This window comes from Orbicella faveolata, unplaced genomic scaffold (genome assembly GCF_042242905.1).
Source record: "Orbicella faveolata isolate gen_17 unplaced genomic scaffold, um_ofav_v1 contig_47, whole genome shotgun sequence".
Lineage (NCBI taxonomy): Eukaryota > Metazoa > Cnidaria > Anthozoa > Scleractinia > Merulinidae > Orbicella > Orbicella faveolata.
In genome coordinates this window covers 22,850,738-22,866,441 of record NW_028301577.1, presented here as the reverse complement: position 1 = coordinate 22,866,441, position 15,704 = coordinate 22,850,738, and the positions used below count along the sequence as shown (strand labels likewise).

Below are 15,704 nucleotides of genomic sequence, written 5' to 3'. Positions count from 1 at the left end.
TGTGGTTGCAAAATGTAATTTCTTTAATTAATAATTTGCTTAATAAGAAGTTACACATAACGAACTACTTTGATAAGCTAATTGGTGACTTACATAATGCTCTGAAAGAAGTCATATAACAAATACTATTAACTTTTTTTGTCTGTCTTCAAGCACATTCATTATTCACAGCATCAAAACACATGTGCCTACTCTTTGGCAACTTACATGCTACATGGCATGAAATGCAACTTATCTTGTAAGAGGCATTTTAGTTAAACAAGCCAGGCAAAATAACTATATTATTCTTACTAATAAATACACAAAATTGTTTGTATTTTGATGGTGTTTCTTATTCCAAAAAGGAATTGTAAATATCCAAATAATCTCAAGTCAAAAAATCAGGGTTCCCTAGTTGAAGGTACTTGATGAGATTCAATTGGGTCCAGGTGAGGTCTGCGATCCTCATTTCTCCCTGAAGTCCAGAACAAAGTGAGAACAGTTTATTTTTGAACAAGTTTTTGTGCAGGCAGTCTTTTCCCTTGCAAACGTGCCATGCCTCTGTCTTGTAACAATTGTTTCCTTCACGTTAAGATCTTCCCCCTTACTCTCTGCCTGATATTGATTGAATATTAAGGAAAAACTAGACCCAAAACAACTTGTTTTGGACGCCCAACAATGAATTCTCCTAAGGCCAACATAACATTTGATTTAGTCCGACCATCATCTCAAGCTGGACTGGGCCTTTGCATGACTGATACAGTCCCCTAATACAAAATCAGCCATGTTAGGTTACAAGTTCAACCATCGTCCCTGGGACAACCAAAACAATGGAACTTAATCCTGTAAAGCTAAATTGCTCTCTGGTTTGGACACAGTTGGTAACTTGGCCAACTGCGGTTTGAATTACCCGGGTGTGGGCATACCCGATGGCCTACTGGTGGTAAGATTTTTAAAAACATTAACAAAACATCAGTAAGAGTCGAACGAGTTAGCTGGCATAAAATCATATCCCTCTAATAGGGGTATACTAAAAGGTCACTAACACGATTCTCAACATCAGAGGGAATGAAACAATGCAAACCTCACAGCACTCGCCTTGAAACATCCTATTTCTCGCTGTCTTCGACGTCTAGCTTCCCCAGCCAAGCAATCAACCATAATGGCAGGTTAAGAGGGAAGGGAAGGGCCCGGGCGGGGGGACTCCCATATAAAAAAACGGGGGTGCTGGTCAGAAATTTTGGAAAGAACCCCTGAGAGGACCAAGATCCTGTATTGCAGGTGTGGTTTGAATTTTTTTTTTTCCCCTGAGAGGTACCAATTCTTACATAAGACATCTCCTGTCATATTTTTCAAAAAGCTCCCGATGTGGACCTTTTGAGGCTAAACACTATAAGAGGTACCAAAACTGCGTTTTTAACCCCTAAAAGGTATGGCAAGCACCCCCGTCATTTATATATGGGATCCCCCCCTCGGGGGAAGGGCCGATATTACATGGTCGCTGAGAGTTTACAAAATGGGGGCTCCACAATCCATACCAGCTGCCAGTTTGTAACATATAGTGGAGTGCTAGTGTAAACATGTAATGAATGGCATTAGTAACTGTTAGTGTTAGTGTTAGTGTTAGTGTTAGTTAGTCTTACCCCTATTAGAGGGATACAAGAACCCACCAGGGGATATAGTTTTATGCCACCTTACTCATTTGACTCTTACTGATGTTTTCTTTATGTTTTTGAAAATCTGACCATCGGTGGGCCATAGGGTAGGCCACAGGGTAGGCCATGGCCTACCCCACGTTTTGTCCACACCCAAATTACCCACAGTGTAACTGCAACCCAGCAGGTCTGATCTTGTACTGTGTGACCTGGTAATGCAAAGGACTATCAAACCTCAACTCAATTGTAAACCAGGTCTTACATGATTGGCCTTTACAATAGTGTTATTTCTATCAAGCAAAGGTTCTGTAATGCATAAGCAAGAGAAAATTAATGATAAAAGCAAACAATGTTTCAGAGTCATCACGACACCATTTTCAAGTTAAAAAAGATAAGGTAAAAACTGCCACAAAAAGTTAACATAAATGAAATAAAACTAAGGCTGGCCCAAAGACAAGCAAGCAACATAAGAGGAACCCTCTTGTGTTGCTTCGAAGAATTTTGTGGTGCAGTCTTGTACTGAATAATATAATCTATCATTTTTCACAGAATTTTCCACAATGAAACTTGCCATTTAAAGGTCTTCAAGCATTTAAACCCAAGGCAATCAAACTCTCACTTCTCCTCATATCATGACAGCATTATCAAGTTTTGAACAATGACTTAATGACTATCAATTTCTCAGCACTAAACACTACACAAATATAAAAAAGGTAAGGAGAATTGACATTTTAAGCCTAGAACTGAAAGAGTTAAAGCAGGATCACAAAGAGGTCCAGGGTTCCTGGGTCAAAAAGCCGTGCTTTAGGGTTCTAGACCCCACAAGAACAGGGCTTAGCAGGGCCTGCAGCAAACATTTTCAGGGTTCAAGGCCCTGTAGCAAATGATATTGTAATAAATAATATTATAAATCTTAGTTGCGTCTAATAAAATAAATTATATGTTATTTTTGAAATCAAGAAAAACTAATAAAATACAAAAAATTATGATAGTAATTATAATTATTAAAGAAGCCGAATGGTGGGGCTTCAGTCACCCTGGCAAAAGTTTTAGGCTTTTAGTAGGGCTCCCAAGTAATGGCCACTCCCTCTCCCCGTGACCCTGTTGAAGGTACTCCAAATAAATTATATTAATTTCCAAGATGCATTTAATGTTAATTAATAGCATTAAGATTTTTTACCCTTCAAAATAATCCTATGATGGAGAACAACTGAGGAGCAAACTGAATCAAATTTAACCAAATTAGTTGCAGTTTCTGGATGCATTGAGCAGACACAAAGTGCTCAATTACTCAATCTTGGTGTTTTAAGTCTTAACTTTAGGATAAATAAATTACCAGTACATTGTGTTTAGTATCAAGCTATTTGGAACACAGTTTCAGGACTTCATAGCTATGTCACTTTGCATCTCAGTAAACAACTAATAATAATTTAACACCATTTAATTATCTCTCATTTAATATTAGCCTTTGCATTGCCTGTTTCCTTTTTCTTGACACATTTTCGGCAAATGCGCAACATTTCTCCTGACTGTTGAGCAAACAATGGCTTGATGTGAACGGGTGCATCTCCACGCATGACGCACCTGTAGGACTTCACTACTTTTTCATTACATCCTGCACACTTCACTGGCATCTGATTCCTTCTTGTCATGCAGTGACCTTTTACTAGTAAAAAAGAAAGTAACAATATTTCAGCTCAGTGTTTCACACAATTATTTTCACACATCTTGTCTTAAAAATTGGAGGTGCGGTAGCCTAATTGTTAACGCACTGGATATTTCCAGACCGAATGGTAGCCCTGGGTTTGAGCCCTGGCTGGGATCACTGTATTATGTTCTTCTATTATGTTCTTCAGCAGGACACTTTCATGTAACTTTTGCAATGCCTCCCTCCACTAAGGAGGTGTTAAATGGGTATCGGCAAATTGTTGAAAACAAACAGTCAGAATGCCAGGAAGTAACCTGCGTAGGGCTAGCACCAAAATACTGATACACAAGCATCGCAAGCCACTGACATTTCAGGTAATAAATCAAATGAAAGACCATGTTTGACCACATTTCCAAACACAGAGAAGAGTTTTTAAAATACCACACACATTGGAGTAATTTTGACAACTTTGGGGTGTTTGGAAATGTGATCAAACATGGTCTTGAGTGCTTGATGTACCTTCTCAGTCGAAACTAAAACTAATGAGGAAATGGAGGAGTAAAATGATATTGTCAAAATGTATAACTAAGATCAGATATCCAAACACTGTCACAATCGCAATTTTCTTTGTTTAAACTGGATGAATTATTAATGAGTTTGAGAAAATTCTTTCAAAGTTAATCAAAGTTAATCAAAGTTAATCAAAAAACAAATACAGTGGAACCCCATTAATATGGACACCAAAGGGACATGATAAAGTGTCCGCATTATCCGGGTGTCCATATTAAGCAGGCTAATTTAAGAGAAAATATATGAGCTTTTTAGTTGTCAGGACAAAGAAAACTGTCCGTTAGAAGCAGGTGTCCGTATTAAGCGGGTGTCCATAGAGCAGGGTTTCACTGTACACAAATCATGGAAAATTTTGCTCTCACCTTCTTTCTCAGGTTCTTTCTCATCTTTTGCATAAGGATGCTCCACCCTCAATTTGTTGGAGGCCACATCTGAAGTAGATAATGATGAGTCACCAGCTTTCCTAGACATCTTCTCCAACAAAGCAGCAGCCAAAGCCCTCCTTTTACCACCTGCAGAGTTGTCCACCTTTTTATCTGCCTCTGGGTCAGAAAATGAAGCCAGTCTTTTACGTGTCATAATTGTTGGTATTATTTGTTTATCCTCTCGCTTTGTTTCTGGGGTACCTGAACTTCTTCCCTTCCTTGGTGATAAGGCTTCAGTGGATTTTGTTTCTCTTGCTATCACAGGGGATCTTGAGGTTGACCTTCTTCCTCTTGTGATTATGCTATCTGCAATGTTTTTAGAGTCTATTGCCTCTGCCTTGTCTTGTTTTGTTACATCAGGTTCTTCTGTGTTTTTGGATTCCATTTTGTTGTCCTTAAGTTTCTTTGTTTCTGATTGGTTCTCCTCTGGTACATTGCTTGTTTTATCCTTTTCTGTACTAACTGCATCACCTGTTTTTGTATTCATTTCTTCATCAATCTTCTCCTTGGCACTGGTTTCTAAATCAGTTGTTACAACAGTCTCTTTTTCTTTTTCTGTCCCTGAAACTTTTTCACTCAACTTTGATTCAACAGGTGCAACTTCTGTCTCAGTTTCTTGCTTCTCAGACACATCCATGACATCAACCTCTTTCTCTGTGGACTCCTTCTCAGTGACCTCTTTCTCAGCAACATTTTCATCTTTGGTAACAGTCTCATTTGGTGAGGACAAATCAGTGGTTTTAGGTTTAACCTTGTTTATACCAATCATGGATTTCATAGACTGCGTTCCAAAATCCACTTTGACTGATTTGTCCTTGCTTACTGCGGCATTCTCCTTTTCAATTGCACTGCTCTTAGCCTTTTCTGCTGCACTGCCATCATTTTTCTGCATCTGTGCACCACTCTTTGGCGACGTTGTCAATGTCTTACCACTCACTATATTTGCACCTTTGGGGATGATTGATTTTGTGACTTCAACTTTTAGTTCCTCTCTTATTGGAGGACGAATACCTTTTGGCACAGCCTTGCTCTCCTTTGTCACTGTTCCTTTTGAAACAGGAGCTTTCTTTGTCTGTACTGCTAACGAGCACAACTTTTTTGAAGCAGGAAGAAGCTTCAACTTTTCATCCTTGGGGCTGTCCTTTCTTTTCTTTTCATCCTTTGTTGGCAACTTAACAATGTTCTTTTCAAGACTTGCAACCTTTGTTTTTTCAGTTGTCTTTGCAGCATTTACTTTTCCAGCTGACTTTGCATTTTTGATCAGCTTTGCACTGTGAAGCTTTGCAAGTTTCCCCTTGATTATTTTTGCTTTACCCTTTCCTGTTCCAGCCGCATCTTCACTGTCTTTGGGTTTCTTATAAGGCATACATCTACGACAAACTTTAACAACTTTCACCCCAGGGGTAAAAAGATGTTTGATTTTCTCTGGAGCATTTTCTTTCTTGTAGCAGCTGTATGATTTTGTGACCAGCTTGTCACACTGGAAGCAGACAATTCCACAAGTTCTCTCTGGAGGTGTTGATTGTCCATCTCCAGCTGCTGCAGCAATGAAAAAATAAGATTTGTTGTCAAATAGCTGGAAGTTTTTCTTATTTTTCTGCACCCAATGCCGTCAAGATGAACTGGCATGCACAAGATGGTTGATTAAATTATAGTTTATAGAGGGAAATGGATATGAAGCCCATCAAACATAAAAGGAGTGAACAAAGATGCCAAGATTTATGTGGCAAGGTTCACAACCGTGCACAATCTTTTGTTTTGGGCTCAAAAACTGTGCATGAATTATGCAACCAAAACATTTCTATTGGTTAGTTCTTCAGTGCGGAGTAACAACTATTGTGTTTCCAGAGCTCCACGTTGCAAAAAACATGAAACAATCAAAATGGATTGAAATCTGCCAATCACAACCCACCAACGTGGCCTTTTGAACTTATTGAAGTAAACTTCCATTTCCTGAGAGATCTTCTAGGTTAAACATGATTGGGGTAAAGGAGTGAAGCACGATGGGTACAACCAGGCTTTTAGCCAGGATTTGAAAAGTGGTTGTCCCAAATGTCAGGGCTCCAGATAAGTTTTCAAGGTATGGTGTCAATGAGGAATTCCAATGGGTCAATTTCCAATGCTCCCACCAAATCATCATAAATTTTCAATTAATTTGTCGGGTCATGTTGCTGACCTTGTCGGGTTTTTGACCTGAGACCCCTTGCTTATCTGGAAGACTGAAAATGTGCTATATAGGGCCTGCTCAAATGAACAATAATAATTGATAACCTTGGCAATGTACGAAAAATAAAACGATTTTCTTTAATACATGGCTGTCCACAGGACACCTGGATGGCCATCTGGCTAAAAGCCTGGGTACAACATTAAATGGAGTAATAAAGTACCTGTCTATTAAATTGATTTACAGGACTAAGATTGTTGTCTTAACATTACCAACCATTACCTGTCTTCTTCTGTTGCTCTTGTTTTACAGTGTTGAGTACTTTCGCTTCCTTAGGTACAGGTTGCTTTACTGACTTCGTCATGGCCCTGGGAGAAGATGATGCCTTTCCTTTGGGTGGTGGTAGGGCATATGCGTGGTCCAAAAATGTCAGCTTGTTGTTTATAGTGTTTATCTCAGAAGTTGCAGTTGTATTCACAGTTGGAGATAATGAAATATTGCGATCCACAAGTTTACTAAGATTTTCTGACACATTAATTGCAAGGGCATTTTCTTTCTGTTTCTCAGCTTTCTCACTCGCACTCTCCTTAACATTCAAGTCACTGACTTCTCCGTAGATTGTAAAACAGTTCGGCGTGGAGTTGTACTTTCCACTGTGAGGTCTCACCACTGTAACAATCCCAATATTCTTAATTGGGACAGGTGCTGTTGCCACTGCACCTCGTTTAGCATTTCCATTTTCTGCTGCAAAAAGTTTGGGAATTGGAACCTCTTTGCTCTTTGTTTCATCACCATTTAACAAGAACCTCTCACTGTCATCCTCCATTTCATCTTCATCAGCCATTGTTTCATCGCACAGAAGGTCTTCATAAGGCCTTTTGAGTCCTTTCCTAAGGTCTCGTGCAATGTAATCCATAGCTTTGGTGGCACGATCATAGGTGACTCCAAGAGGTGTCCGCAGGTGAATCATTTGGCTGGTTTTGGAACGCAGCAGTATAAGTGCCAAGTTTTGCCGGCAACGCTCTCGAGAGCTGAAGCACCGCTTGCAAACTCTGATACGGTCATGGTCTGGAGTGACAAAGTTCTTCAAGTGAACTGGAGCACTGGTTCGGTTGACAAAACGGTAAGATTTGAACACTCTTAATCCACAAACATCACACCTCAAGGGCTCCTTGCGAACACCATCTGAGAAAAAGAGAATTTAGACAAAAACATTGAATTACTCTGCTTCACATCACATAAAAATAATGCAGGACTCTGAGAATGGGTTAGCTTTAGTTAATACCTATAGTGTTTAGAGCCAACTTCTTAACCAAACAGCCTTGGCGCAACCCAGTTCTTAATTTGCTTGAGGTTTAATCGTCACATGACCCAGAATTATGTCATACTTATTTATCAGTTGATACTTGAAAAAGACAGTAAAGTGACAAAAGTAGAAAAAAATGTTTTGTTTTTTTATCATATAGCAAATTGGTCCACAATGGGAAAAAAATTGTGATTGGTTCCCTAAGTGGTTCGAACTTCGCAATAAGGAGAGCTAAGATGAACTGCTCAGATATAGTTTTAGCAAATTGCTTTTCCAAATCCTCATAGAGAGCTTGGGAGACCCGTGCTTTTGATCACTCACAAAGGCAAAAGACTACATAACAAAATATCTACATTTTCCACCAACCTTTCTTAATTTCTTCCTTTTCATCTTGTACAGCATCTGCTTTGTCACTTGCTAGTTCCTCTTCACCATTACTCTCTTGGTCGCTAAGGGCAGGTGACCCTGGGCCGGAGGATGGTGTGGGCGGCAATAAATATGACCTATCAAATTCAAAAGCATTAATAAGAAAAGACTCCATACGAAAGAGTTTACAGCTGTACCAAAAGCTGTGCTTCTGTAGTACTCAATGGCTACACAGAGCTAGCAAGTGCTCTTAATGTTACCATGGACCAAGCAAAAAAAGTGAAGTAAACAAGTCATTTTCCTTTCTTTAATTTCTTTTCAAAATTTGCATATTTTTTATGACTGGCTTTGCCACCAAGCCCTATCAGATAATTATTCATAAATTTGACTCTTTAGGTGAAGGAGTGCCTGGAAATAAGCCCTTAGTGACTTCTGATAAATTGCTAGGTTCTCCTTCCAGATTGCCTTGTATTCCCTTGTAAAACACAAGGAAAGTTTGATGTTAAATCAACAGTCACTTAAGGCCTCATTCTGCGTACACTAGGTTTCAAGTGAAATCTCATCCAATAATCAACCTGCTCTTCCTGACTCTCTACAACTACTAAATCAATGGAATAGTAACCCTTTGTCAATTTATATAATCGTTTTGTCTTCCAGTTAAATTTTATGTCTGCTAGTGAGCAAGTCATAGATCAATTAAAGAATAGATGAGCCTGTAAAATATCCTTCACATGTGACTTAAGGTATCATGTATTTTTAAGTAACTTCCCATGACCTTGCGTTGCATGTCTTACATGTACTGCTTCAACCAATGAAAAAATTTAAAATTTACCACTGAGTGGGAGGACAATTTTTACTCTTTTATTGTCTTTAGCACAAAAAGGGAAAGATGTTTTCATGTTTAAAGAGCATTTGGTTACCTTATAGAAACAGCTGGCCTTGGAGACGACAATGGTACTTCCTGAAAAAAGAGGGAAGATCATGCATCAACTTACACTGAAATAAAACTTTAAAAATAACAAGGACTTGTTGTTGCTTTAAAATGAGTTTTAATCTGTATTTTCACATCTCTCCTGCACAGTCATCATTCTTCTACCTTTCACAAGGGGTTAGGAATGCAGATTGACCCTACGTCAGTCTAATGTTTGAAAGATCAATTCTCATTACTTATAGCCATACATTACTGTCAATGATACTCCTTAGAATTCCAGTGATACATCAAAACTTATCAAGAACTCTTACAGGATGAATATCTTTGTTATCGATGATTATACAAATGTGTGAACCATGGACACCTACAACACATTGATGATAGTAGCAAATGCCAATGTAGTTATGTAACTGCCACATAACAAGCCACAGTTTGTCGCGAGCACACCCCCTCCCCTTCCCAACCCAGAATGCTAACTTCTAGTCACTATGTCCCTGCAAACCATAGATTTTTTTTTTTTTTGGGGGGGGGGGGGGGAGGGAAGGGGATGGTGGAGTGTGAAATTATGACATACTTTCAGGAATTATCTAGTTGAATCGATAATTAATAAAAATGACCTAAAAAAAGCATAAGATTTCTGTCAACTGTTTTAAATCTACACCGTTACATATGGACATGCTGCAAAATACCAGTTATCAATTTTACTCAAGCTTTCCATTAATTTATGTTTGTCTAATATGAGTTCAAAGATTACAGGCATTGCATCATGGCTTCTGTCTGAAGATTAAGAAAATAACGCTACTTCAACTCCTTACGTTGCAGAGAACGCTCCCAATATGGAATCAACAGTTTTGTCGCCGGGCAGAATTGTAAACACGGTGCTACCAACATTTAAACCACCTCCCTCATAAACAAGTCTTGCGCAAATTGAAATTCGAACACATTCTTAGAGTGGTAAAGTGCGCGTTTGGACTGCAGTTTCTCTCTAAGTGCTACCGCTAAACACCTATCGCGTTATAACACCAATTCGTGTAATCGAGCGCTTAAAATGGAAAATTTAACACTGCCGTCACCCGCAACTGTTTCTGACGCGACTTCGAAATTTGCTATCGTGCGCTGCGCAGAAAAACGAAATGTTTCAACTAAATCCTTACGTCTAGACTAAAGAAAGTTTCGTAAGCAGTATATAATCCTACTTTAGTGAAGCGAAAACTTGTGTGCGTCCAAGTCAGCGCAATCTAGACACTGAAGTACAAAATCGGCGCACGCAAAATTGAAGTACACTATTCTGGCGTTTATTTATTTTGCGCCATGGTGAAAATCAGTTTGGCGTGAGTGACGAAGACTTTTCGGATATAAATGTTTGAATAAGTCGATTTAACTGTAAGATTTATGCGCTTTTTTGTTCAGACTACCTGTTCGTTTTACTTTCTGGATAGCGCCCGCCGCCATGTTCGTGAAGTGAAAGAAAATGCGTTCTAGAATTTTACAGTAATGCGCGCATGGAAATGAAGTTTTTTGCTCAGATATCTGCTTAAAAAGGTTGCGCACACTAAAAAGATAGAACATGGTGGTCTGTCAGCGCAAAACAGTCTTTCTATCTTGTCGTACCCGACTACATTCGACGATATGCATCTTCAGTCAAACAACAAACAGCCGGCTTCGCATCCTTGTGCGGGTCCTAACAAGCTCCCACTTTTTGGGCAGTGCGCATCGAAAATTCTTTATCAGAAAATACCCTCAAGAACTAAGAACGATGATTCGATGTGAAAATGATCACAATGTGAGTAGTAGTCTGTCTTAAAGAGCAACCTAAGGACAAAATTCTGCTTGCAGCAAGCGGTTTCCACGCTAAAACGAACAACGCAAAATGACCATGAACGCATTGGGACATCGCATTTCGCAGTAAATCTTCCCTTTTTCTCGAAGCAAATCGATGCGTAAACGTCTAACAGCAATAAGGGAATCGATTTTGACGAAATCTATGAGTGCGCAAGTTGTTTAAAACGAAGAAAGCGAGAAGAAAGCGAAGACCGCGTCGCAAACGGCCGCTCGATTCTTGTAAATTCGCTGTGTAACCCGGTTGGACAGCTTGCGCCTTGCGCCTAAATCCAATCTTCTCTGTAAGACTTACCTGCTTTTTCGAGACGACGGCACTATTTTTTGTCTCGCTCTTCTTAACAAGTCTGTCTACGATGCTCAGGAGGTTGGTTCTGGAAAACATGAAAAAATACAAAATATTTAAGCGTTGTATTAGAAAGCGACGTCACAAAACCGAAACACGGAAACTTCGCAATTCTGTGCGGAAACTTGCTATCAACAGAAATCTTCTCACCGCTTCTTCATTGACGAATCGAGCGACATCACGACGCAAAAATTCTCCCTTTCCTGGTTTTAAAACTTCCACATTTAGAGGAGATGATTCGAGAGGGTGTTGGTGAGGGAACTGAGAAAGAATATCCAACGCAAAAACTAAATGAGATTTGCATAAAATTTACAAGTTAGCGCGCCCGGTGTTATCCCAGAGTTCCGTGCAACCGCTTGAAAATTATGGGCTGGGCACAAAGAGAAGCTATTTATAGCATTTGACTGAAAATGAACTAATCTTTTCGGAAGATGCGCAAATTACAAATAAAATATAAAAAATAGCCACAGCATACATAGGTACTCCCAAACCGGAAATTGTTCAACCCATCATTATTGGACGTAATTGTCCTCAAAGACCGCAATGAAAATTCCAGCCCCAATAAATATTTCCTGTTTGTTACTGTCTATGTTTCTTATTTCACGTCCTCCAATAGTATAGAAATGTTTACTAGGTGCGTACTTCGTAAAAGTATAGTAGGACCTTGTTACTCCTTTATTTTCCAAATAGTACGATGTTCCAAAACCTGCACTTGTTTTTCGCGCAAATTAAACTAGGCTGTCTCAGTCTTTCAGGAAATTGTAGTGTATCGAATCAAGATACTCTACAGGGTAATGAAGAAAATAAACCCTGAGGTTAGCGGGAGAACTTCGCACAACTACTAGGTCCGTTTGAGAGAGAGGCTTTGTTCGTTAACCAGACTCATTGAAGCTGAAAAACTTTTCCAATGTCTTAAATTATGATTTCTAAGCTTGCAAACAGTAACTAAATATTTAAAAACCAGTCGTTTATAGTCAAGCCAGAGGTAACGAACTTTCCCCCTATGAATTCAAATACTTAGTTAAAAAAACATACAAAGTTATTCATAAAGAGAAGGATTCCTTGACCATTCTAAGTTAATACGGCATCAATTGTATTTTTTTGGAAATCAGCAAAAGGAGTTAAAGTAGTGTTTTGTTTAGAGGCAGGCTTGTTCAGACTGACTTTTCTAGTCCGCTAGGATTCCCTAACTTATTGGACCGGACACCGTTTTCTTTCTCTCTCGGAAAGCGAAAAACGCGACCAAAATGGATAGACGTGCATGGTGGTTTTCGCCTCCCCTACTCAACTGATTGAGCCACTGACAAGGTTCGGGAGCTCGTGATATGCTCGTGATACGCAATTATCCAATAAACCGCCGTGCGCTTTGCACAACAACTGCCTGCTTTTTTGATCGGTTGCCGGCCTTTGTAGCTTTACACACTGCCGGATTTATCAGTTGCACAATACAAAGACCTCAGCGGTGAAATTGGCTTTCCCTAGTCCCTTGCAACATTGCCGCTGACAGTATAACTTTACTAGTTTGAATCCGCTCAATAAAAGAGAAAATCAGAACAAGAATTGAACTTATCGACCGTAAATTTCTCCCAAATCTTAAAAATGAGTATCCATCTGATGTTGCACCTTTCTGAAAATAATCCCATGGGCTCTTAAAGAAAGATATGACGTCATCCAATTACGTCTTCACTCAATCTGGAGAGCCCCGAGTGGAAATCGAGCTGGTATTCTACTTTAATGTCGTTGCAGGATGCTCAGAAACCTAACACGTATTTTGTGTTCACATTATTATGTTTAGAGACTTTTGACATTCGGTATTCTTGCAGGTACGCAGCTGTCATTTTTCAGACCCAACATCCCTTCTATATATACAGAAACCCAAACTTCTCCCCGTTGTTGTAAATGAGACAGAAAATTTGTAGCGCCAATTTGACGACGGATTTTCTACGGGATCCGGCGGGTATTGCTGTGACTTGCTGTTCATTTGGTCAGTAGTTTCGTATCGCCAGATTTCATGGCCAAACGGACGCAACAAGTAGCCGCAAGTTGAATTTGCGTAGAGACTTGTGTTGGGCATGGGTGGCCAAACGGACTCGCAAGTTTCCTCCCAAGTACACGCAAGTCGCAATTAAGGCTCAGCTCAACTTGCGTTGACCTGGGTTGAGACCAAATAGTGAAAAACTTGCATAGACTTGCGTGCAAATTTGATCTCGACCAAAGTGAGCGCAAGTCATCGCAATTTATTATTCAACGCAAATGCACGCAAGGCCTGGAGAAACGGAATCGCAAGTAGACCCAAGTTCTGAATTTGCGTCTACTGGCGAGTCTGTTTCGCCAGAGCTCTGAAGGGACTTTAAACAAGGTAGAAAATCACATATTTTTAAAGCTTTGTAATTTTATCAGGTTCGCTAAAAAAACAGACTGATTTCTCTCTCTGCCAGCTCTTGTTTTTGTTGTTGTTGATTTTGTTGTACGTGTTGTCATTGAAGTAGGTCCGATCGAGTAGTCGACCGAGTTTGAAATAAAACGTATGAGAATTTTTTCCAAAAATATCTACTTTGAAAGATCAATACTGCCATTCTTTTTGATTTAATGCTTCGATTGTGGCACTGGTGAAAAAGTACATAGTGCTAATTTCCTCAGCTTAACATAACAAGTTACCATGACAAAGGTATGGCCAATTAAAATCCCGGTTAATTTTAGCGGCTTCAAGTGCTTTCACGAATTCTGTGGCCCCTATCAGTTATATTACTGAGCTGTAATTACTTGTCAAGATTCAACTTTTAACAGAGTTTAAGAACATTGTGACAGCGATTTTAGAGCCACCTTAAGTTTTCGAAAAGTTACAGTCGCTCTCATTCCCGGACCCTCCAACATTTTTTGTTTCGTGCGTAATTCCAGCTACTGAATAGGGGTATTCAATGGAGTGGGGAAGGCGGGGGTCACGGCTAACGGTTGATATTTGGGCTTTTTTACGGTTAATGCTTTTTCCTTACGGTTAAAAGAAATGTTAGAAATTTTTACCCATTGTTTTAAAAAGTTAAAAATTAATTTTCATAGTTTAAAATGGTTAAAAATTTATTTGGTTATCTGTAAAACATATTTCTGTCTAAGTTACTATTACATGAGTTGTAGACTAATATAGCTTATTACTACAGTAAGACAAGACACAAAAATGTTTTGACAAGAAATCTTGAGACTTTCACTTTCGTGGCTAAATTTTTTCTCACGGTTAAGATTTTCTACGGTGAAGTGGTTTAAAACTTCCAACTTTTACGCCCAACAGCTAAATTTTGGTCCTTTTTATGGCTAACAATGTAAGAAACCCCATTGACGTTACATACGTTCTTTACGTTGCAATACAAACTCCTATATTTACGTTAATTGTTTCGCGATATCTCATAACGTCCATAACGACACAAACGGAATGCCGAGTTTGGGATACCTGTGATAAATCATTATTAACCTTCTCTCCAAGACCTGGATGAAGAAAAGCAAATAATGTTTTTTCGTCATAAGTTCTGGGCCAAAAATTCTAATTGACAAGCTGCAAGCTGCCACTAAACGTTTTAGACTTCCTGAGAAGGTTTAGTAACAGGAATGAACAATTTTTGCCATTCTCTCACCATTTCGATGGGCCTTTCTGTATTGGAGTTTATAGCGTTGTAGCAGTCTTTCTGACTTGGTGTCTATTAGTTTCTGGCCTACGTGTAGCGGTACCCGCCACCCACCCCCGAGGAAAAGCGGGCGGAAGGGAACGTTGCCTCCCATTTTTCCTCGGGGGTGCGTTCGGCTACACGTCATTAGGCTTATAGTTTTTTCATTAGATTTTGTCTGTTTTCGATGATTCTCCACGTTTGGTAATATTCGCTCTTTATTGTTGTTTTCGTTATAGTCTTTTTCAAACCTAGACATGTCTGGCTGCACTTTCTGTAAAAGGATGACAGTAGCTTCTACATATTGATTCAGGGGTAAATTCAGATCTGATTCAGATGTAGAACAGTCAGACAGATCAGCCAAAGATTGAAGTCTATTTCTGAGTTGAGTGATGAAGCCATTCTTCACTCTATGTTTTGCAGCTTGGGTGAGGCGCTAGTTGGCTCACGCCTGCTAAGTCTCAGTGACTTTTCAGTTTCAATAATAAAGACTGCAACAACTGTTGGGTTGCGATCCGTATTTTTTCAACTTAATCCCGTTACAAGGTACCGATTTCTGCCGACATGTCCTCTTTAACGGTACTAACCATCCAGCAGTAAGCGTTGCCATGTGCCATTAGAGAATTTAAGCAATGAGAACGGCGACTCCGACGACAGCACCTAGCCTAGTAAAAAAAAAATGAATTTATATTTTACCTTCGAATTTCGCAATTGTCTAGATCTGCTCAGTGATCCTGTTGGTCTCAGAACCTGCTCAAGCTAAATACGTAACGCCAACGTTCAATTACAGATGAAAACACGAAAACTTAGCTCTGGCTGCCG

The 15,704-nt window shown here is 39.4% G+C and overlaps 1 protein-coding gene across 2 annotated transcripts; it reads right to left on the bottom strand.

Annotated features, from left to right (window-relative positions):
- Positions 1–11,587, bottom strand: LOC110045553 (uncharacterized). Of its 2 annotated transcripts, none has more exons than XM_020751152.2 (7): positions 11,380–11,587; positions 11,179–11,257; positions 9,034–9,074; positions 8,114–8,250; positions 6,724–7,626; positions 4,215–5,816; positions 1–3,300 (listed from the first exon to the last, which is right to left on the bottom strand). In XM_020751152.2, exons 1-7 carry the CDS (start codon positions 11,406–11,408, stop codon positions 3,086–3,088), a joined length of 3,006 nt encoding a protein of 1,001 aa, XP_020606811.2. In that variant the 5' UTR covers positions 11,409–11,587; the 3' UTR covers positions 1–3,085. The 2 variants fall into 2 exon arrangements, with proteins under 2 accessions (XP_020606811.2, XP_020606812.2); XM_020751153.2 differs by having other exon boundaries at positions 4,215–5,813.
- Between the last annotated feature and the right edge of the window lie 4,117 nt (positions 11,588–15,704).